Source organism: Teleopsis dalmanni, chromosome 2, assembly GCF_002237135.1.
Source record: "Teleopsis dalmanni isolate 2A chromosome 2, ASM223713v2, whole genome shotgun sequence".
Lineage (NCBI taxonomy): Eukaryota > Metazoa > Arthropoda > Insecta > Diptera > Diopsidae > Teleopsis > Teleopsis dalmanni.
Genome location: NC_051847.1, coordinates 112,988,092 through 113,005,989, shown reverse-complemented (window position 1 = coordinate 113,005,989; position 17,898 = coordinate 112,988,092). Strand labels below are relative to the sequence as shown.

Here is a 17,898-nt window from a genome sequence, read left to right as displayed (position 1 = left end):
TAGTTTCTTAGGTATTAACGTAATCAATAAAAGTGGCAACAAGTGATCATAATCTATGCAAGTGAAAACAAAAGCAATGCCTTATCTGCTTTTATGTATACACAAGATCAAATAATAATTACCGAACCTACTAATCTAATAAACAATAATTATTTGTAATATGACTTAAGTTACCATTAAGTATCATGTCGTTTCTATAACTCATGTAGTCAATTTATAATCTAATCAGACGATAAGTACTTATGAATAGAGGTCTATGTTGATTGCTTGAAAGCTAACAGCCTATTCAAAATTGTTACCAATATGAGTATTACGATAAGTTAAATATTATTTAATATAAATAAATAAAAAAACGTTAAGTAGCTGAAGTAGGATAAGGCTAAACTGATCAAACCCGAAAGGTACATTAGATCACATATTTGTTGTTAAAGTATATGAAGTGTGTGTAGTAGAAAGCACTTCTGAGAAATTATTTAACGAATTCTCAAAAAAATATTTGAGAATACGATTTTCTTTAACATGTAAGGTTTCTAGGTAATGTCTATTAGCTTTGTTTTTTATAATAATTTCGTTTGATAAATAGTCTTAACTAGTCCATAAATGTTATATATGAACCTGCACACAGCAAGACACCAACTCATACAAGGTTACCAAAATAGCACAGTACGATAAGATTTGAATAAAGTCACAATCCTTATCAAATGGCATTAACTTGGTACTACTTTAGCATTTTTATTGAATAAAACGATTCACTACGTTTCCGGACGTTTATGTGTAAAAATGAAGTTCGTGCTACTGTTATTGTCAGCACTGATGGTGCTTGCTGCAACGAAGGCAGAAGAGCAGCAGGAGGAAACTATATTCGAACGCAATTTCAAGAGGTTACACCACGAACCTGAACCTCCAGTAGCGAAAAGTCGTGCCAATGTGGAAACTAAATGGATTGTACAAAAATTGGATCAGTTCAACGAAGAGGATGATCGTACATGGGAAATGGTACTAATATTTACTTTTAATACGTTCTTCATAATAAATAGTAAAAAATAGTTAATTTCAATTCTTGTGGTTAATATTTATGGGTGACGTGTAGAAATATATTAATTAAATATTGTTAAATTACAATGTCTACACTTAATCACGGTGGTATTATATATTTTATAGCGCTATATGTCCAATGATGAGTTTTATGAACAAGGTGGACCGCTCTTCATATTTGTTGGTGGTGAATGGGCTATTTCACAAGGCTATCTAGTTGGTGGCCATATGTACGATATGGCAAAAGAACATAAGGGTTATTTATTCTATACTGAACATCGTTACTATGGACAAAGCAGACCTACAAAGTAAGATTTGAATTTGAATTCTAAATAGTTTTCAATCGATTGATATTCTATTTTATAATTCAATATTGACAATCATTTTTTCAGAGATATAACCAACGAAAATATTGTATATTTGGATGTACGTCAAGCACTTGCAGATTTGGCACATTTCATTCGCACCATGAAAGCTACAATTCCCGGAATGACAGATTCTAAAGTTATTTTAGTTGGTGGTTCCTATTCAGCTACTATGGTAACTTGGTTCAAGAAATTATATCCCGATTTAGCAACTGGTTCATGGGCTTCAAGCGCACCTCTCTTCGCCAAAGTGAATTTTGTAGGTAAGCTTAGATAATTGTCTGCTTAGCGAAGAGCGGGAGGCAAATAGTGCACATGCACTTTACAGTTAGTTGTTATTTTACAGAATGAATAATAAGAGTAGCTTCTTGAAATATATGGCAATAACCCAAAGAAATAAGAATCTATTGTATATAAAATGACTTTCCCATATTTTTTGTGTAAAACAATAAACAAAAATATATCAATTTTCAATTGTTTGTAGAATACAAAGAAGTTACCGGTCAATCAATAAGGCTTGTGGGTGGAGATGCCTGCTATAAACGTATCGAGAATGGCATAGCTGAATTAGAAGACCTATTTGCAAGAAAACGTGGCGCAGAAGTCAAGGCTATGTTCAAAATTTGCAATAACTTTGATGAGAATAATGATTTGGATCAATGGAACTTCTTTAGTGAAGTATCTGATATATTTGCAGGTTTAGTGCAGACACATAAGTAAGTTAACATAAATAATCGTTATTTATCTAAAAACTGTAGCTGACTAAATTTTTAGTGATGGTAACATACAAAGAGCTTGTCAAAGAATTATGGACGGTGAAGACGATGTTAGTGGATTGGCAAATTACCTTTTGCCTCAATTAAGCTCAACTGGTTGTAATGATTTTTCGTACAAAAGTATGTTAGGCGTAATGCTCAATTCGGCTTATACCAACAACATTAGTAAGTTTTCCGAAAATAATAAAACTAAAGAAATACAAGAATAAATTTGAAATTTTAGTGCGACAATGGATATATCAAACATGCAACGAATACGGTTGGTACCAAACATCTGGCTCTAGAAATCAACCATTCGGTACTAAATTCCCTGTTACTCTATATACCACTTTGTGTTATGATTCTTATGGCACAAGGTTTACGAATGAATATATTAACGCGCAAGTATCCGAAACAAACAATTATTTTGGGGGCTTAAGTCCCGAAGTAGAAAATGTTTATATTACACATGGACAATTGGATCCTTGGAGAGCTATGGGTATACAAGACGAAGAACAAGCCACCGTTATACCATGTAAATATTCAAATGTTTAAAAATAATAATAATAATAATAATAGGTTTATGATCATTTTTACTTCTTAGTGTATGCTCACTGTAAGGACTTTGGTTCCATAAGCTCAAGTGATACAGCTGAAATGCGTGCTTCAAAGGAAAAAATAGCAGCATTGGTACGCGAATGGGTTGGCAGCTCTGCTACTAGCAGTGAAAATATTCCGAAGCAAGCAGAAAGTCTTTTGCAAAAATTGCGCAACTAAACTTAATTCTGCTACTTTCGAGTAGACCATTTGGAAATTGTTGTGATTTCTAGTATATTTGCACTGTAGTTTGATAAGCTGAACAATAAAACAATAAATTTACTACTTAATCGAAATTTGATAAAAATTTTTGTTTTGCTTCTAATCTCAACTTTGCCAATATATTTTAAAAATCAAACTAATAAAACCAATTGTTTATCTGAAAACATGCGGAACTTAACAATTAACTGAAACATTTATTTCCTTGCCTTACAAAAAGTTCAAATTAATCTGACCCCTCTAATTGAAAGCATATGCTTTACGATTTACCAAGTCTGTGTGATAATCTTTCAGTTCTGATTACTAACTATGTTATACTATCAACACCCTCTCTCACTGTCTAAAGTGTGTGACATCATAAAGACTGATTAAAAATCTGCCACCTTGAATTTCTTAACTTGTTTCTCGTTTATAGTATGTATACCCACACTTGATTACTGTTTTATATCTTTCCGGTTTATATACTTAATCATGATTTGTATTAATAATACTTTATGATTTTTTTGATTCTTAAATATATCAGGCCTTTGAGCCACAAACTTTTCTTTCCAGTTCAGTTGAAAAGAAAAATATATGTTTATTTCCCCGGTTATGTATTTGTATAACAAATTAGTTTTTGTCAGAATTAAAATCATCAATTCTTTTCAAAAAGCTTAGCTAACGGATCTATTCTATAAAAATAATACGCCTTTTGCTTTGAAGATTCATATCACTTTTAACTACGGAAGAGAAATCCATTTGAATTAGAAGGTAGCAACCTGAGCCGAAAGAAACCGATACTTTATTTTTCTGTTCGGTTTCAGTTTTCACTCCGTCAAAAATATCGGCTTTTTTCGGCTGCCTTTTATTAAATAGTTATTAGTTTATAAATAAATAAATAAGATATAGTAACTTTTGTTTATATATTAAATAACACTCTTGCATATTTTAGACTAACAGTTCTAATTATTCTTCGGGAAATAGCGAAGCTAGGGTCTTATACCGCACGGATACAATTTCATCGAACTGCTTACAGTTGGTAAAGAGAATGTGGCAATAGAACAGAATAACAGCTCTAATTCGACTGACGGACTGAGTCAGCACTTGATTTAAACAATCAACCAACGGCACAAAAGAGTTTAAGAATGACATCAACACATAAACGCGACTGTAGCGATATCTAATAATGTTATATGTATCAATTTATTTCAACTTATTAAAGAACACGAGCTGCTTTATTTAAAACCAATACTGCACTTGTGTGAATTTGAAATAGAGAAACGTCTTAGCTACCAAGTAACTCATAATCTAATCTACTAAAAAAATTGAATATGAAAGGTTTGATATATAACTTTTGAATATAAGCAAATTATATGCTTTGAATTTATTATAAAACTTAATGCTTAGGAGACTCTTATGCCATTCATCAAAATGAAATTAAGTTTGATACTAGTCGCATTGGGAGTGCTTGTCTGCAGCACAATCGGTGGAACGGATGAAACGACAGCTAATAAGATTCCAGTATTTTTAGAAAGTTTTAAAAAATTACATCGCGGGCCACCTATAGTAGAAACACAATCTCGGGCAATAATTGAAACAAAATGGATTGAACAGAAATTGGATAATTTCGATGAGAGTGAATCAAGGACGTGGCAAATGGTAACATATATGAATAAAATTTTAAAAGAATGTTCTATATGAGAACATAGACGACGTCCAAAATATGAATTGACTATAATTAATAAATTTTTAGGAATATTATAAAAAAATTGATTCTTCAGAAATGAATTAATAATTAATAATACTTGTTACTTTTATTATTAATTTAAATTAAGTTCTTACTATTTGAAAAGGATCACAACAGACAAATATTGAAAACCCAACAAAAATGTTCAATAATGAAGAAATTTTACGTTCAAGTTTTTTACTCCAACTCCATATATTATAAACGATAATAAATCATTTTCAAATCATTTGAAAAACACTAATTAATAAGAATTAATTACTATAAACAATTTGTTTTTCTATCTTTATAGCGCTATATGCAAAATGATGAACATTTTGAGACAGGTGGTCCTATGTTTATATACGTTGGTGGTGAATGGACTATTTCGTCTAGCAGTATTGCTTCAGGTCATTTTGTCGATATGGCAGCTGAGCATAAAGGAATGCTATTCTATACCGAACATCGGTTCTATGGTCAGAGCAAACCTACTGGGTAAATTGGTCGATGAACGTAAATATATTTAATATATTTATTAGCTTTAAACATGTGATTTCAGAGATATAACAGTTGATAATCTGAAGTATTTGCACATAAAACAAGCATTAGCTGATTTGGCACATTTTATTAAGTATCAACGGGAAAATAATCCTGACTTAGCTAACTCTAAAGTCATCATGGCTGGTGGGTCATACGCGGCAACCATGGTCGTGTGGTTTAAGCGTTTGTATCCAGAATTAATGGCTGGTGGTTGGGCTTCCAGTGCACCATTACTAGCAAAAGTTGACTTTTTGGGTGGGCATGATCATTTTTGTACATAAAATTGACATTACCAAATTATATTTTTTTTTGCACTACAGAATATCACGAAGTTGTTGGTCGCGCTCTCATCGAATTGGGCAGCCAACAGTGCTATGATCGCGTTCAAAATGGTGTCGCGGAAATAGAGTCGATGTTCGCAAATAAACGTAGCGCTGAAGTCAAAGCGCTTTTTAAGTTATGCAATAATTTTGATGAACAAAATGATTTGGACTTGTGGTCATTCTTCAGTGTTATATCAAACTTATTTGCCAGCATTGTGCAATACCAATCGTAAGTGTTATTAGAATTCTACAAATATATTATAGTTTTTACATGCATGTTGAATCTTTCTTAATTTTAGAGGAAATGATATACCAATTACATGCAACTATTTGGCCACTTTCGAAGATGATGTTACCGCTTTAGCTGGCTTAGTATTGTGGGCGTATGGTGCATCAAGTTGTTTAGATGTAACCTATAAAAGCTCACTTTCCTATTTAATGGACTCAACATATGTATATGGAGCTTCTCGCCCTTGGTACTATCAAACATGTAACGAATATGGTTGGTATCAGACCTCACGTTCTAGAAATCAACCCTTCGGTACTAAGTTCCCTGTTACACTTTATACAACACTCTGTGAGGATGTTTTCGGCAGCAAGTATACAAATGAAAACATTAATGCAAATGCTGCACAAACTAATCTTGACTTTGGTGGAATGAGCCCAGAAGTTGAAAATGTTTACATGACACATGGTGCTTTGGATCCATGGAATCCAATGGGTCATGGTGCTGAAGAAGGCGCCACTGTTATAGCACAAGCGTCGCATTGTGCAGATTTTAGTTCAATAAGTAGCAGTGATAGCTCAGAAATGCGTGCCTCTAAACAACTCTTAGCAGAACTAGTGCGTCAGTGGTTGGCGGATGACGAAACCGATATCAAACCAAAAAATATTACTAAAGATAAGGTTCGCAAATATATGAGACAACTTGTATAAGCAATATCTTTCGCTTGAATCTTATCAATAAATTAAATATTGTAAATTTATAGTCGATTTCCTTTTAATTAAAGAATAGTCGCTAGCATAAGATTGGTGTGTTCGTAATATACCAGATATATTACTGCATTATCAAAAAAAATCTAATCTACTCTTAAAATACTAACCACTGGAAAAAGTGTATATTAGGATAGATTTATATTTGAAATGATTATAAATATTTTAATTTGATTTTTTATAAAATTTTATTTTTACTGCTCTGTTGAGTGAGCCCATTTATGTTATAATAATATAATAATATATGTTTATGTATAATATATGTTTTATGTTATTTACATGGTAATCTACATATTACCATGTTTTATTTTATGGTAATATGTAGATTTAATTGGGTTACGACTCAAATTCAGCAGCTTTTCTCGGGAATCGATGTCAGAAATGAAAATGATTGAGATTAAAGCGCCTGTGACAAACATGTATTTAAATCTTATTTCTCATGACATTTAAATATTTTTTAGAAGTTTCAGATGAGTACCTTTTTGTTTCTAGAGTGTTTACTTTAAAGATCAATGATAAAAAAATATGATACAAACTTTCCGTTTCCGAAATTAAATAATTCCTCATTATTTATCCTTGAGATTAATCAGGCTTTTTTAAATGATGGGATACTTTTCATTTGTTATTAGAAAGTTTCTTATTTGTTTGGAATGTTAATAACTACTTTTGTCACCCTATTGGTTAATATTATCGAAACAAAGGTAATTCATTTTTGTGAATATTTCCCTAAAATCTAAGAGTCAAAGATGGAGAATTTGTCGAAATCTGTTTGTAAAAAATTATTCACTCAGTATATCTGTTGTTCTAAAAAGAATATTACTGTACCCAGAACACCTTTCTAGCTATTATTTCTATTATGTCCATCAAGATATTTGCAGGTATTCCAAAAATTATATCTAAACATAACAATGAGGTATTTTTTTTAGTTTGACTCAACTTATTTGAATTAATATATATATAATAAACATTATGTTTAGGTTTGCATGTATGTGTATGCGATTTAGTTTTCTTGGGTGGAGCGTAAAATCTCTCTCCTTAGTTTAATTCGAATTGCAATGGGCATAACACAACGATGTCGTTGCATAAATAATTTATATTTTTTAATAAGCGTGTTTCTGGAATTTTACGGGATCGACCTCAGTGCTCCATTGTCATTCGTAAATTTCTTTTGTTGATCTAGTTTGACTTATTTAATATTGGATGTCGATATTGGATATATTATGAGGTTAACACATGTGCACGAGTCGATGTAGATATTGGTATGCAGAAGTTTGAATGGTATTGCAGTGGTACTCATATATGCTTCACTTTCATATAATACAACTGCTTTTATATTTGTAGTGAATACGTTCAGTTTTATAGTAATGGATAAATAATGGTAGAATGGTTTAAATTTTTTTTAGTTAAGTAAAAATACCTCTAGCATCACCGATTCTGGAAATAATCACATACATAATCCTCTACTTTCATTTTTTCAAAGTAAATTATTAAATTATTAATTGTTAATTATTAATTATTCTATATCTGCTGTTTAAGATCTTATTCTTTCAGTTATTAATTGATGTCCTGACCGCAATGAATTTAGGCTACTCTAGAGAATGGAGCAACTATGGCGAAGATAGCATACAACATTAGCATATTCTAATCTTTTAGACAGGTTAATGACGTCAATTGGATACCGTATCACTCGTCTAATACGAGGGCTGCTATATATATTTCTGGCTTAGGCAACACGAACTGTTGTCAGGTGCAATCTGACATTTCCATTGGAAAGGTTGACATTTTTTAGCATAACATTACTCAGAACGTGTTGTCATTTAATTGTGAATTGGTTTATTTACAGAGACTTGAAAAATTCGTCTCGGCCAAAAAATGGAATTAACACGTGAACATTTTTGTACGATAATTTTTCACAACTTCCGACGCGGATTATCACGACAAGATTGCATTGATGAACTTAAATCTTTGTATGGCGCTGAAGTTCCATCCTATAGCACTGTGAAAAACTGGTTTAATGAATTCAATCGTGACCGACGCTCGCTCAACGACGAATTCTGTGAAGGTCGTCCAAAAACGGTCTTTGTGCCAGAGAACATTGATGCCGTGCGTGAACTGATAATGTAAGATCGTCATGTGACATACCGTGAGATAGAGGCATGAACATCTGGCCGTAAAAAAGGTTTGTTCTCGTTGGATCCACAATTTGACAATCGCTCAAAAAAAGGCTCGTGTTGATTGGTGCAAAGAAATGTTGAAAAAATACGTTCGCGGTGCTTCAAAAGATGTTTCTAAGATCGTCACAGGTGACGAATCATGGATCTATGCGTATGAGCCCGAAACAAAACAACAATCGACCGTGTAGGTCTTCGAAGACGAGCCAAATCCAACGAAAGTTGTTCGTGGAAGAAGCACTTTGAAGCAAATGGTCGCCTGTTTCTTCGGCAAAACTGGTCAAGTGGCGACTGTTCCGTCTGAGCAACGAAGGACGGTCACTTCAGAGTAGTACACCACAATTTGTTCGCCTGAAGTCTTCGGAGAAATTCGAAAAACGAACAAGAGAAGACGAACCATTGTTCACCATGACAACGCGAGCTCTTACACATCGGCTTAAACTTGGTACCCAATGACTTCTTTTCATTCCCGCACATCAAGAAAAAAATGCGTGTCAACGATTTTTGTCGCCAGAAGATGCTGTTGAAGCGTTCAAAAACCATGTTTTGGAAGTATCTCAATCGGAGTGGAAAAAGTGCTTCGACAATTGATTTGAGCGCACGCAAAAGTGTATAAATCAGGCTGGAGAATACTTTGAAAAACAATAAAACAATTTTTGATGATAAATATTCGCATTTTCATTATTAGGCCAGAAATATATATAGCAGCCCTCGTAAGGCTTTCATTATTTCTTTTACTGAAAATATCAATCCTTCCTTGTCATTCACTAGACTTGATAGCGAATGCTTCGAAGAGTTGCAAAACATGTATACCGTGGCATGGAACTTCTTAACTTCATAATTTCTTATAAAGTGTTTTCCAGATTTAAAGAAACATAAGTATCTTTATTAACAATGCAGGAATGTTGACCCGTCAAAACCAGATTGTTGCTTAGCATAGATTAGCCATAGATTAGCTTTACTGTCTTTCCGCAATATAAATACTTAGCTTGTACATTATATCTCCTATGCTACGAGAATGTCGAATTTATACATAGATTTTCTTTTCCTCCGATCATTTTTAATTAGGAATAATTCAAAAACGTTATTATGAGTAAGGCATGAAGTAGTATACAATGAATTTAGAAGCTAACTCTACAATTTCCTGCACTATAAATTCGATGATATTTTATTAACTTAACTTCTATAAAATATACATCGTGGATATATAAGTATGTAAGTTAAGCTACATCTACATCTGAAAGGTTTTATCGGATAGTTCTATTTTGCCTTGCCTTTCACATTTGACTTTCTCATACTTTTTACCTTAAAAAGAAGTTTAGTGATGCTTTGAAGCTGACATTGTCAGTTACTTGTTTTCTAAATTATTTAGTTTAAATAATAGTCTATATTTCAATTATTGTTTTTAAAAAATAATACGATATTAAATTTAATGTTACAAAAATGATCTATTTATTCAGAATCTACTAGAAATATTGAGGTGCGATTGTTCATTTTATTTGTAACACACCATTTACGACAAACCATTTGATCCAAATTTAAGTACGCGTTCTGAATTTTAATTAAAAATTTATAAAATGTGTATAAAGAATATATGAAAAACTTATTTTTGTAATTTGTTATTTTTTAATAGAGCAGCGCAAAAAGTAGCAACAGAATTGATACGTTAAGTAGTCGTCATAAATCTTATAAGTATCTGCAGAAACATGTCCAGTACAGTGGACAACCACATAACAATGCACGCATTTCAATTAACTTCATTTCAAAATCCAAAACAAGTTCCTCAATAAAAAGTATCTACAACAATTTCGTTGAAATTCCATTCGTTTTGAAGCAACAAAAAGTACTTTGTGGACTGGACCTCATAGTTAAGTTTATTTTACTTAATTTACACATTAATGCCATGATTTCACAATTGAAAATATATCTGGAATATTTATGCAAATAATTATTTTTTAGTAATTCTATGACATTTCAGCCTTAAGCTTTGATAAATACAAACATGGTAAACTTCATGTTTCTGTGAGAGATTATATTTTTGATACTTTCCTGAACAAATCAGATCTCAAAAAAAAAAAAGAGTCAAAAGACCTTAATGGGGTCTTTTCTTGAGTGCTATATGAGTGCTATAATTGTAACTATCAAGTGCTGGATTAGATAAATAACATTGAGAGTATATTTTGTGAAACTATATTTTTTTCTAATAAAGCTTTAGGTTAATACTGTAGCATTTATTGCATATGAATATCAATTTAAGGATTAATGGACATTGCATAAATTAAAGATATCGTACATATCCTTATAAACAATAAGTAAGAATTTGTAGAAATAGTGTTTTAATGTCAAGCATCCTGGGTAAGCATTTGCCATTTTCGCTCGCAATGTAGTATCGCATTACTTTTGAGAACTAGTATCTTTCAGCTGTTTTCTGTCAAATCTGAGCGAAACTCCTCACGTTGTTTTATTCTAGTAGTCAGGTTGTGCAGGTAATTGGTTTCGGGGTGTCCAATAGAGGCTGCTGCATAATGTATTTTCCACAATCATTTTGTCGTAAATGTATTCAAACTTTTATTTTATATTTTAATTTATACAGTGTGACTTTCGTAAAGTTATTTATTTTTAAGGATATTTTCTTTAAGCTCATTCTGCGCTTAAGTCAATACTTGAAATTTCTTTGTGTTTATTTTAAATAACTTCTTTTGATAATACAAAAAGTTGTTTTTTTTAACACGAATTTGCGCATATTATCTTGATAGAACCACACAGTAGCAAGTTTGAAAATTCGAAGTACCTAAAAGACGACCATCAACAGCTTTTGTTGCGAAAGGAAATGATTTAAGTTGGCATCAAAATCGTTCACACACATTGTTGAAATATGTACAACTTTACAAAAAATTCCATTCGAGTAAGTCTCATAGAAAATAAATCTCTGACTTATCTGCTTTTAGTGCGCTACTGAAAATCAGTTGGACATGCTTGAGTATCGTAAATTCAACGACATATAAGTATCTTTCTCAACTGAAAGTAATTGATATACAATCAAATTTAATGTCCCTTTTTATATATATATCTAATCCAACATACCAACCAAAACTGTAGATCTACATTTTTTGAGGAGCACGAAGTTCAACTACTAAAATTCACACCACGAAACTTCATACGAAATATTGTTTTATATGTTATGTTGTGAAGTCATCGAGATCACTTTTATTGATAGATAATATGTTAAAAAAAATATATTTATTTATTCAATATAAAAAATAATGTGCAAGATAAAGTAAGTCAAATGCAAAATAACGATTCTCTTTACTTTAAAATAAAAAAATAAATCCTAGTAGATTTCTTATTTTTAAAAAACAATCGAGATAATGCAATCTGTCCGGATTTTAAATCCGGGAATAAAAACAATCATATAATCATATAGAAAAATATGTATTTACATAAAAACAACTTTGGTTTTACTGAAGATTGAACTGAAGATTGAACTGAAGATTTATAGATAGTTATTTTATAACTCAATTATTTAAATTTACTTATTAAATTGTGTCTGGCTTGAAACCCATTCCAATAACAGCCAATCATGCGTAATTTCGATGTCAAAGATGAATCACGCACTGGAACGCCATTGTCGAAAATGTCGATAAAATCATGGAAAATGTCGAGTCCGACAACCGACTGTCATGTAAGCACTATTTCGATTGCCCAAGAGCTAAAGATTGTCGCGGTTGGTGACTGGTGATGAAAACTGGATCACTTACGACAACGTGAAACGAAAATGGTCGCCCACGGTTGTAATTGTGGTGAACCGGTTGAAACAGTGGTGAACCATGGACTGACTGCTGTGTGGGATTGGCAAAAAATCAACTATTATGAACTGCTCTCTTACAGCAAAACTGTTAACTCGAAACTGTACTGTCAACAAATGAACAGTCTGAAGGAAACAATCGCCCAGAAACGGCCTGCTTTAGACAATAGGAGAGGAATTGTGTTTCATTGGGACAATCTCAAGCCACACACACCGATAATGACTCTCCAAAAGCTCCAGAATCTTGGTTGGAAAGTTCCAATGCATCAAGCTTTTAGTCCATACCTGGCACTAGATGATTACCATCTGTTCCTCAAGAGAGGCTTGTGAACATCGATTTTGTTCATCTCAATGTTTTGCCATTAGGGACGAATACTTCTATGAGAGGGGCATATTGAAATTACCTTCAATATGGCAACAAATCAAATTTCAATATATTATCAAATTTTTGTTGTTTTTTCATTACTGTTCGACCCATTCTAGTTTTGTTTTCATTTGAAACATATAAAACCAACCTTAATAAATTTTTTTCTACTACACCTATTTTAAGAATATAGATATATGATTTAGATAAATGAAGTTCATTTATAAGGGAGACTAAAGTTCGTTTTGAAACGAAGATTCAGTAATAACGATATGTAGGTATACTATAGGGAATTATGTTACAGGAATTTAACTAGTCTCGATCTGTAGAAGTTGAAATTATTCTCAATAACAATAAAAACATATTCAAATATTTTTAACTGTTTAATTTTTGATATCTAAAAAATATTAAAACTATTATGTATCAAAAATATTGCATGACTTATAAACTGGTTCTATTGCTTGATTTCTTAACTAATGAAGCAATGTATATACTTGGATTGGTCTTTTATAACTTTGGATTTTAAAGCACCGTATTAATTTAAAGACTTTTCTTATTGACATTATCATAAACATTTAATATGTTTGTCAGTTTCCATATTCTCTTTAGAAATTGCTCGTACACTTGTCGTTCATGATGACACAGAATTACACGTGATTTAGGCACGAAATCATAAGCTACATGCAAAATCACATACTTTCTCTGCTGCAAGATTTTACAAGCCGACAATAATTCCATGGGATTGCACTTAAAACTGACAGCGCCAGTTTCGGAGTCCAACATTTCAATCGATCTTGCTTTACAAGCACGCCCATCGCATTTGAGGGTGTTTTCCAAATTCTGAAAGTCAGCAGCCGTCTTGAATGACACCAGTGCCTCAATATCGCTAGTGTTGTTGAAAAATGGCATCACATATCCAAAAGCAGCTTCATATCGCTCTAATGTAGGTTTCAATTTCAGTTGAAGGTTCTGCAGGGACTCGCTGCACGCAGTGATTATTACGTAAATTTTGTGCATATATCGTATTTGTATTAGGTGTGTGTGTAAGTGGTCGTTTTCCTTTCTGAAATTTTCTAAAATTTTTTGTGCATCGTTACGTGGCATTCCCTGTTCTATGGCACTTGTCATAGCTTTACCTAAGGCGTCATTTTTTTTCAGGTTGACGGATTTACCTTCATATATTGCTAAACGTAGACGATGAGCGAGAGTTGCTAATTTTGGTGCATTCTTGATTTTAAAGTCCTTGGGCTCATGTCGGTTCTGCGTTTCAGCTTCTTCTTGTGATTCTTTTTGGGATTTAATGGACATACGGGAGACGAATCTTTTACTACACAGATTTCCAAACGTTCTTTGTGCAGGATGCATTTTGTTTTTCCAGTTTTTTTATTTTAAAATTTTGATACCGAAAAAGGGGTATTTGAGTCAAAATTCAAACAAAAATTTTTTACATGGGCAGAACCAATTTTGTTTTAAGAAAGGAAAATCCAAATGTTAGAAATTTCAAACATAAAATTTTGACTATTTTTTATTAATGAAAGAAAAAACTTTGTAAGCCATTTTAAATTCTATAACATAATATTAGAAAAAAATTAAATAAATAATAGTTCTGACAATGGTTCTGACAAATGATCGATACTTACCAATATTCAAGTACCAGAAAACTTAAAACAGAAACATGATCTCTACGAATTAAGCAATCTCAATGGAACCACTATTTTGAAATTTTTTATATAACAGATTCACTAGCAAATTATTAGATTTTTATTTCAATGCTACATTGTCTTTTGCTTAGACCAATAGTTAAAATGTATTTCCGGATGCTTTCCGGGCAATTTTTTTTTCATTTTAATGAACAAATATTTATTCTATTCAACAGACATAATGTATTCATATGGATTATACATAGCTAAAAATATAGTCCGTCGATTCATTTTAGGATGTTTCAACCCCCCTATTTCTCTCCCTCTTTTGCTGCGTGCTTGTTTACGCCTAATAACCGGCGACGGACGACAACAGTTTGTAATTCCTTACAGTTTGAGAGCTATAATTTATTTTAGTGAGCGGTGTGTGTCACCAGTATCTTTAAAATCTTTTCATTACTACAGTGATGATCAAACTCTCTCGTTTTCGCAGTTTGAAAAAATTGTCATTGGATTCGTATCATAGGATCGTATTTCGTAAGTGGTAGAAATTTGGAAAATGTGCGCACTGCCACTATACATGCACTTATTGTTTCATTTTGAGCACAGGGTATAAATCTAAATATATATACTAAAATAATTACAAATAAAGCACTTACTGTGTCAGCTGCGGTTAAATTAATGCCTAAGCCACCCGCTCGCGTCGAAAGTAAAAATACAAAAATATCTGCACGTGTTTGGAAATCTGCGACCATATCTCTACGTGCTGAAATTTTACTAGAACCATCTAATCGCATATAGCGATGTTTTCGGTGCCACATATATTCCTAAATCATACCATTTTTGCAAAAAAGTTACCATATTATGAATAAAATCACACTTACCTCTAAAAGATCAATCATTTTGGTCATTTGTGAATAAATTAATACACGATGTCCTTGTGATTTGAGTCGCGTTAAGAGACTATCCAGCACTGATAGTTTTCCAGCATCTGATACAAGTGTTTGTTTGTCCGGTATAATAAGTGATGACCACCCACTACGTGGTTTGCAAATATCTAAGCTACTATAAACCAATTGTTGTCCATCAGGGTTTTCACATTGCATATGTCGAATATGTGACCACTCGGCTGCACGACTTTCACAGCTATTAAAAAAAATTCAAAATGAATTTAAGTGGATTTGCTATTTACTAAATCGTATTGACACTTACTACATCCTTCTTCTTGTTGCCTGTACTCGTGGACACAAACCATATAGAAATTTTGGCATTTCTAATGGTTCACAGTAAAATCTAGTAGGTTTGCGTGCAATGTATGGAAATTCGGGCAGGAGTTCATTCGTTCCTGTTTTTGTTTTCTTTGACTGACCTTCCAGGAGCTGCGATTTTACACTCGTAACTTCGTCGTCACATGTCATAATGTCTATATCAGACTCTTTCTTTATATCTTTTATATTAGCTTCTTCATTCAGGATTTTATGGCTTTTGAATCGTTTTGAACGTATAACGCGATGTTCCATGGTTTCTTGCATATTTACAACAATGTAATCTCCAAACGCATACACACTACTGTCATTTCCAATCTAATAAAATAAAATGTTTTTATGTTTTTATGATAAAATATATAGATAATTAGATAAATACATAATAGAGACTAAGGTTCCCAAAGGACTAAAAGTGCTAGTGCATATTCTTACCATGCTTGTGAATATGCAGCTCTTTAAAATACTGTCTTCAAATAGAGTGCATTGCTCAATGGGATTTTCTAACATCGGTTCTAGTAACTGAAAACGTGAGGGTTTATAGTTCGTCCACCATAATCGACGATACGATAGCAACTTATAGAAAATGAGTAAAAAGCGATAATGTTGTAAACTGGGAAATAGAACAAATATTTTTATTTCTCTAAAACCCTCAGGTTTGAAATTATGTATTGCATAACTTACGAACTAATTAGTCCACCAACAGTCATATCTTCCAAATTTTTTGGTGATATATCACTTAAACGCGTAAAACTAAAACAGCAATCATCACTTACATTTAGATCGATATATCGGGAATAGTTTTCCCCACTTTTTTGAATGTTATTTGCTTTTGGTTCACTAAACATAGAACGATGTACATGTTCAGCTTTGTATATAAGAAACCTAATCAATTGAAATATTTTGATATAATTAATTACTGTTAGGAAGTCAAAAATAAAAAAGCATTTCTAACCTGTTATAGAGCAAATGGCGTTTACTAGGCAAAGCTGTTTTAAGTACGCCATCATCATATACCAAGCGTGGCATCACATACTCTTGACAACGCATAGCAAAAGGGCTCTTAACATCTCTTCGTTCAAAAAGCTCTGGATGATTGCACACTTTTCGAAACTGCATAACTAAATTCATAAGATTTGAAGTGAAATTGCGATCAACATGTCCACCATCGCTGGAACTGCCTGCACCACTTCGTGTTAGGTGTAGTAGATCCTCAATTCGTATCTTCTTTTTAAGTGCCATATATAGCAGTTTCTGTCTTATGGTTAGTGGACAGTAAACCATGATTTCAATTTTGTCTGATAGTTCGTTCTCCACATCTTTTTTAATGCGCCGCAGCATAAACGGTTTGAGTATCATGTGCAATCTTGAGATTTGCTTTTCATCGATACCTGTTTTATTTTCAGCATGAGATTCAATATCCTTTGAGAACCACTCATTAAATTCATCATGTGAATCAAATAGTGTTGGCATTATAAAGTGCAGCAGAGCCCATAGTTCAGCCATACTATTTTGTATCGGTGTGCCACTCAATAGTAGGCGATTTCGACAATTAAAGCCCAACAACAATTTCCAACGCATTGAGGACGCACTTTTTATTGCTTGTGCTTCGTCTAATACCATATATTGCCATTTTATACGATTAAAATATTTATAGTCAGATACAATCAGCTGATAGGATGTGATAACAACGTGAAAACTAGCGTCTCGCGTATGTAAATCTTTTTGTTCCCAAAATTGGCGTAGGATTTTACGTTCATTTGGTGAACCCCAATATGGAACTACATTGAATTCTGGTACAAAACGTGCTAACTCCTGCTGCCAGTTGTGTAAAGTTGACGCAGGTGATATAACTAGAAAAGGACCCCAAACTCCATAGTGTTCTGCTACATGACAGAGAAATGCTATTGATTGTACAGTTTTACCCAAACCCATTTCATCTGCTAATATCCCACTTATGCCCTGGTCATAAAGATTAGCCAACCATGTCATACCTGTAAAATAAAATAAAAATTATATGAATAAATTTATATCGATGGAAGTGTTTACCTTTGATTTGATATGTTTTTAAAGTGCCTTTAAATATGGTCGGTTGGGGCAAGTCTGCTTTTACTGGAGGTCCAGTTA

The 17,898-nt window shown here is 32.6% G+C and overlaps 4 protein-coding genes across 4 annotated transcripts in view; 2 read left to right on the top strand and 2 right to left on the bottom strand.

Moving 5' to 3' along the window:
• Positions 1–736: 736 nt before the first annotated feature.
• On the top strand, positions 737–6,524 carry LOC119675488. Its single transcript, XM_038086695.1, has 12 exons — positions 737–996; positions 1,162–1,343; positions 1,428–1,663; positions 1,885–2,116; positions 2,175–2,341; positions 2,400–2,690; positions 2,760–2,929; positions 4,358–4,609; positions 4,987–5,168; positions 5,233–5,468; positions 5,534–5,765; positions 5,836–6,524. The coding sequence occupies exons 1-12, from the start codon at positions 781–783 to the stop codon at positions 6,470–6,472; spliced, it is 3,033 nt and encodes a 1,010-aa protein (XP_037942623.1). The 5' UTR covers positions 737–780; the 3' UTR covers positions 6,473–6,524.
• Positions 6,525–8,286: 1,762 nt separating this feature from the next.
• LOC119675487 lies at positions 8,287–9,140 on the top strand. The gene is given in 2 exon segments (XM_038086694.1): positions 8,287–8,682; positions 8,684–9,140. Coding segments are annotated over 2 exon segments (738 nt in total). The 5' UTR covers positions 8,287–8,401.
• Positions 9,141–13,409: 4,269 nt separating this feature from the next.
• Positions 13,410–14,234, bottom strand: LOC119675486. The gene has a single exon (XM_038086693.1). The coding sequence runs from the start codon at positions 14,232–14,234 to the stop codon at positions 13,410–13,412; it is 825 nt and encodes a 274-aa protein (XP_037942621.1).
• Positions 14,235–15,103: 869 nt separating this feature from the next.
• LOC119675485 (chromatin-remodeling ATPase INO80-like) overlaps positions 15,104–17,898 on the bottom strand; it is a 6,625-nt gene continuing 3,830 nt past the window's right edge. Inside the window, exons 2-8 of the mRNA XM_038086692.1 lie at positions 16,727–17,765; positions 16,456–16,656; positions 16,207–16,384; positions 15,722–16,092; positions 15,394–15,655; positions 15,169–15,336; positions 15,104–15,127 (exon numbers count right to left, since the gene is read on the bottom strand). Of these exons, the coding sequence (XP_037942620.1) occupies positions 15,104–15,127; positions 15,169–15,336; positions 15,394–15,655; positions 15,722–16,092; positions 16,207–16,384; positions 16,456–16,656; positions 16,727–17,765 (2,243 nt within the window). The remainder of the gene's footprint in view (positions 15,128–15,168; positions 15,337–15,393; positions 15,656–15,721; positions 16,093–16,206; positions 16,385–16,455; positions 16,657–16,726; positions 17,766–17,898) is intronic.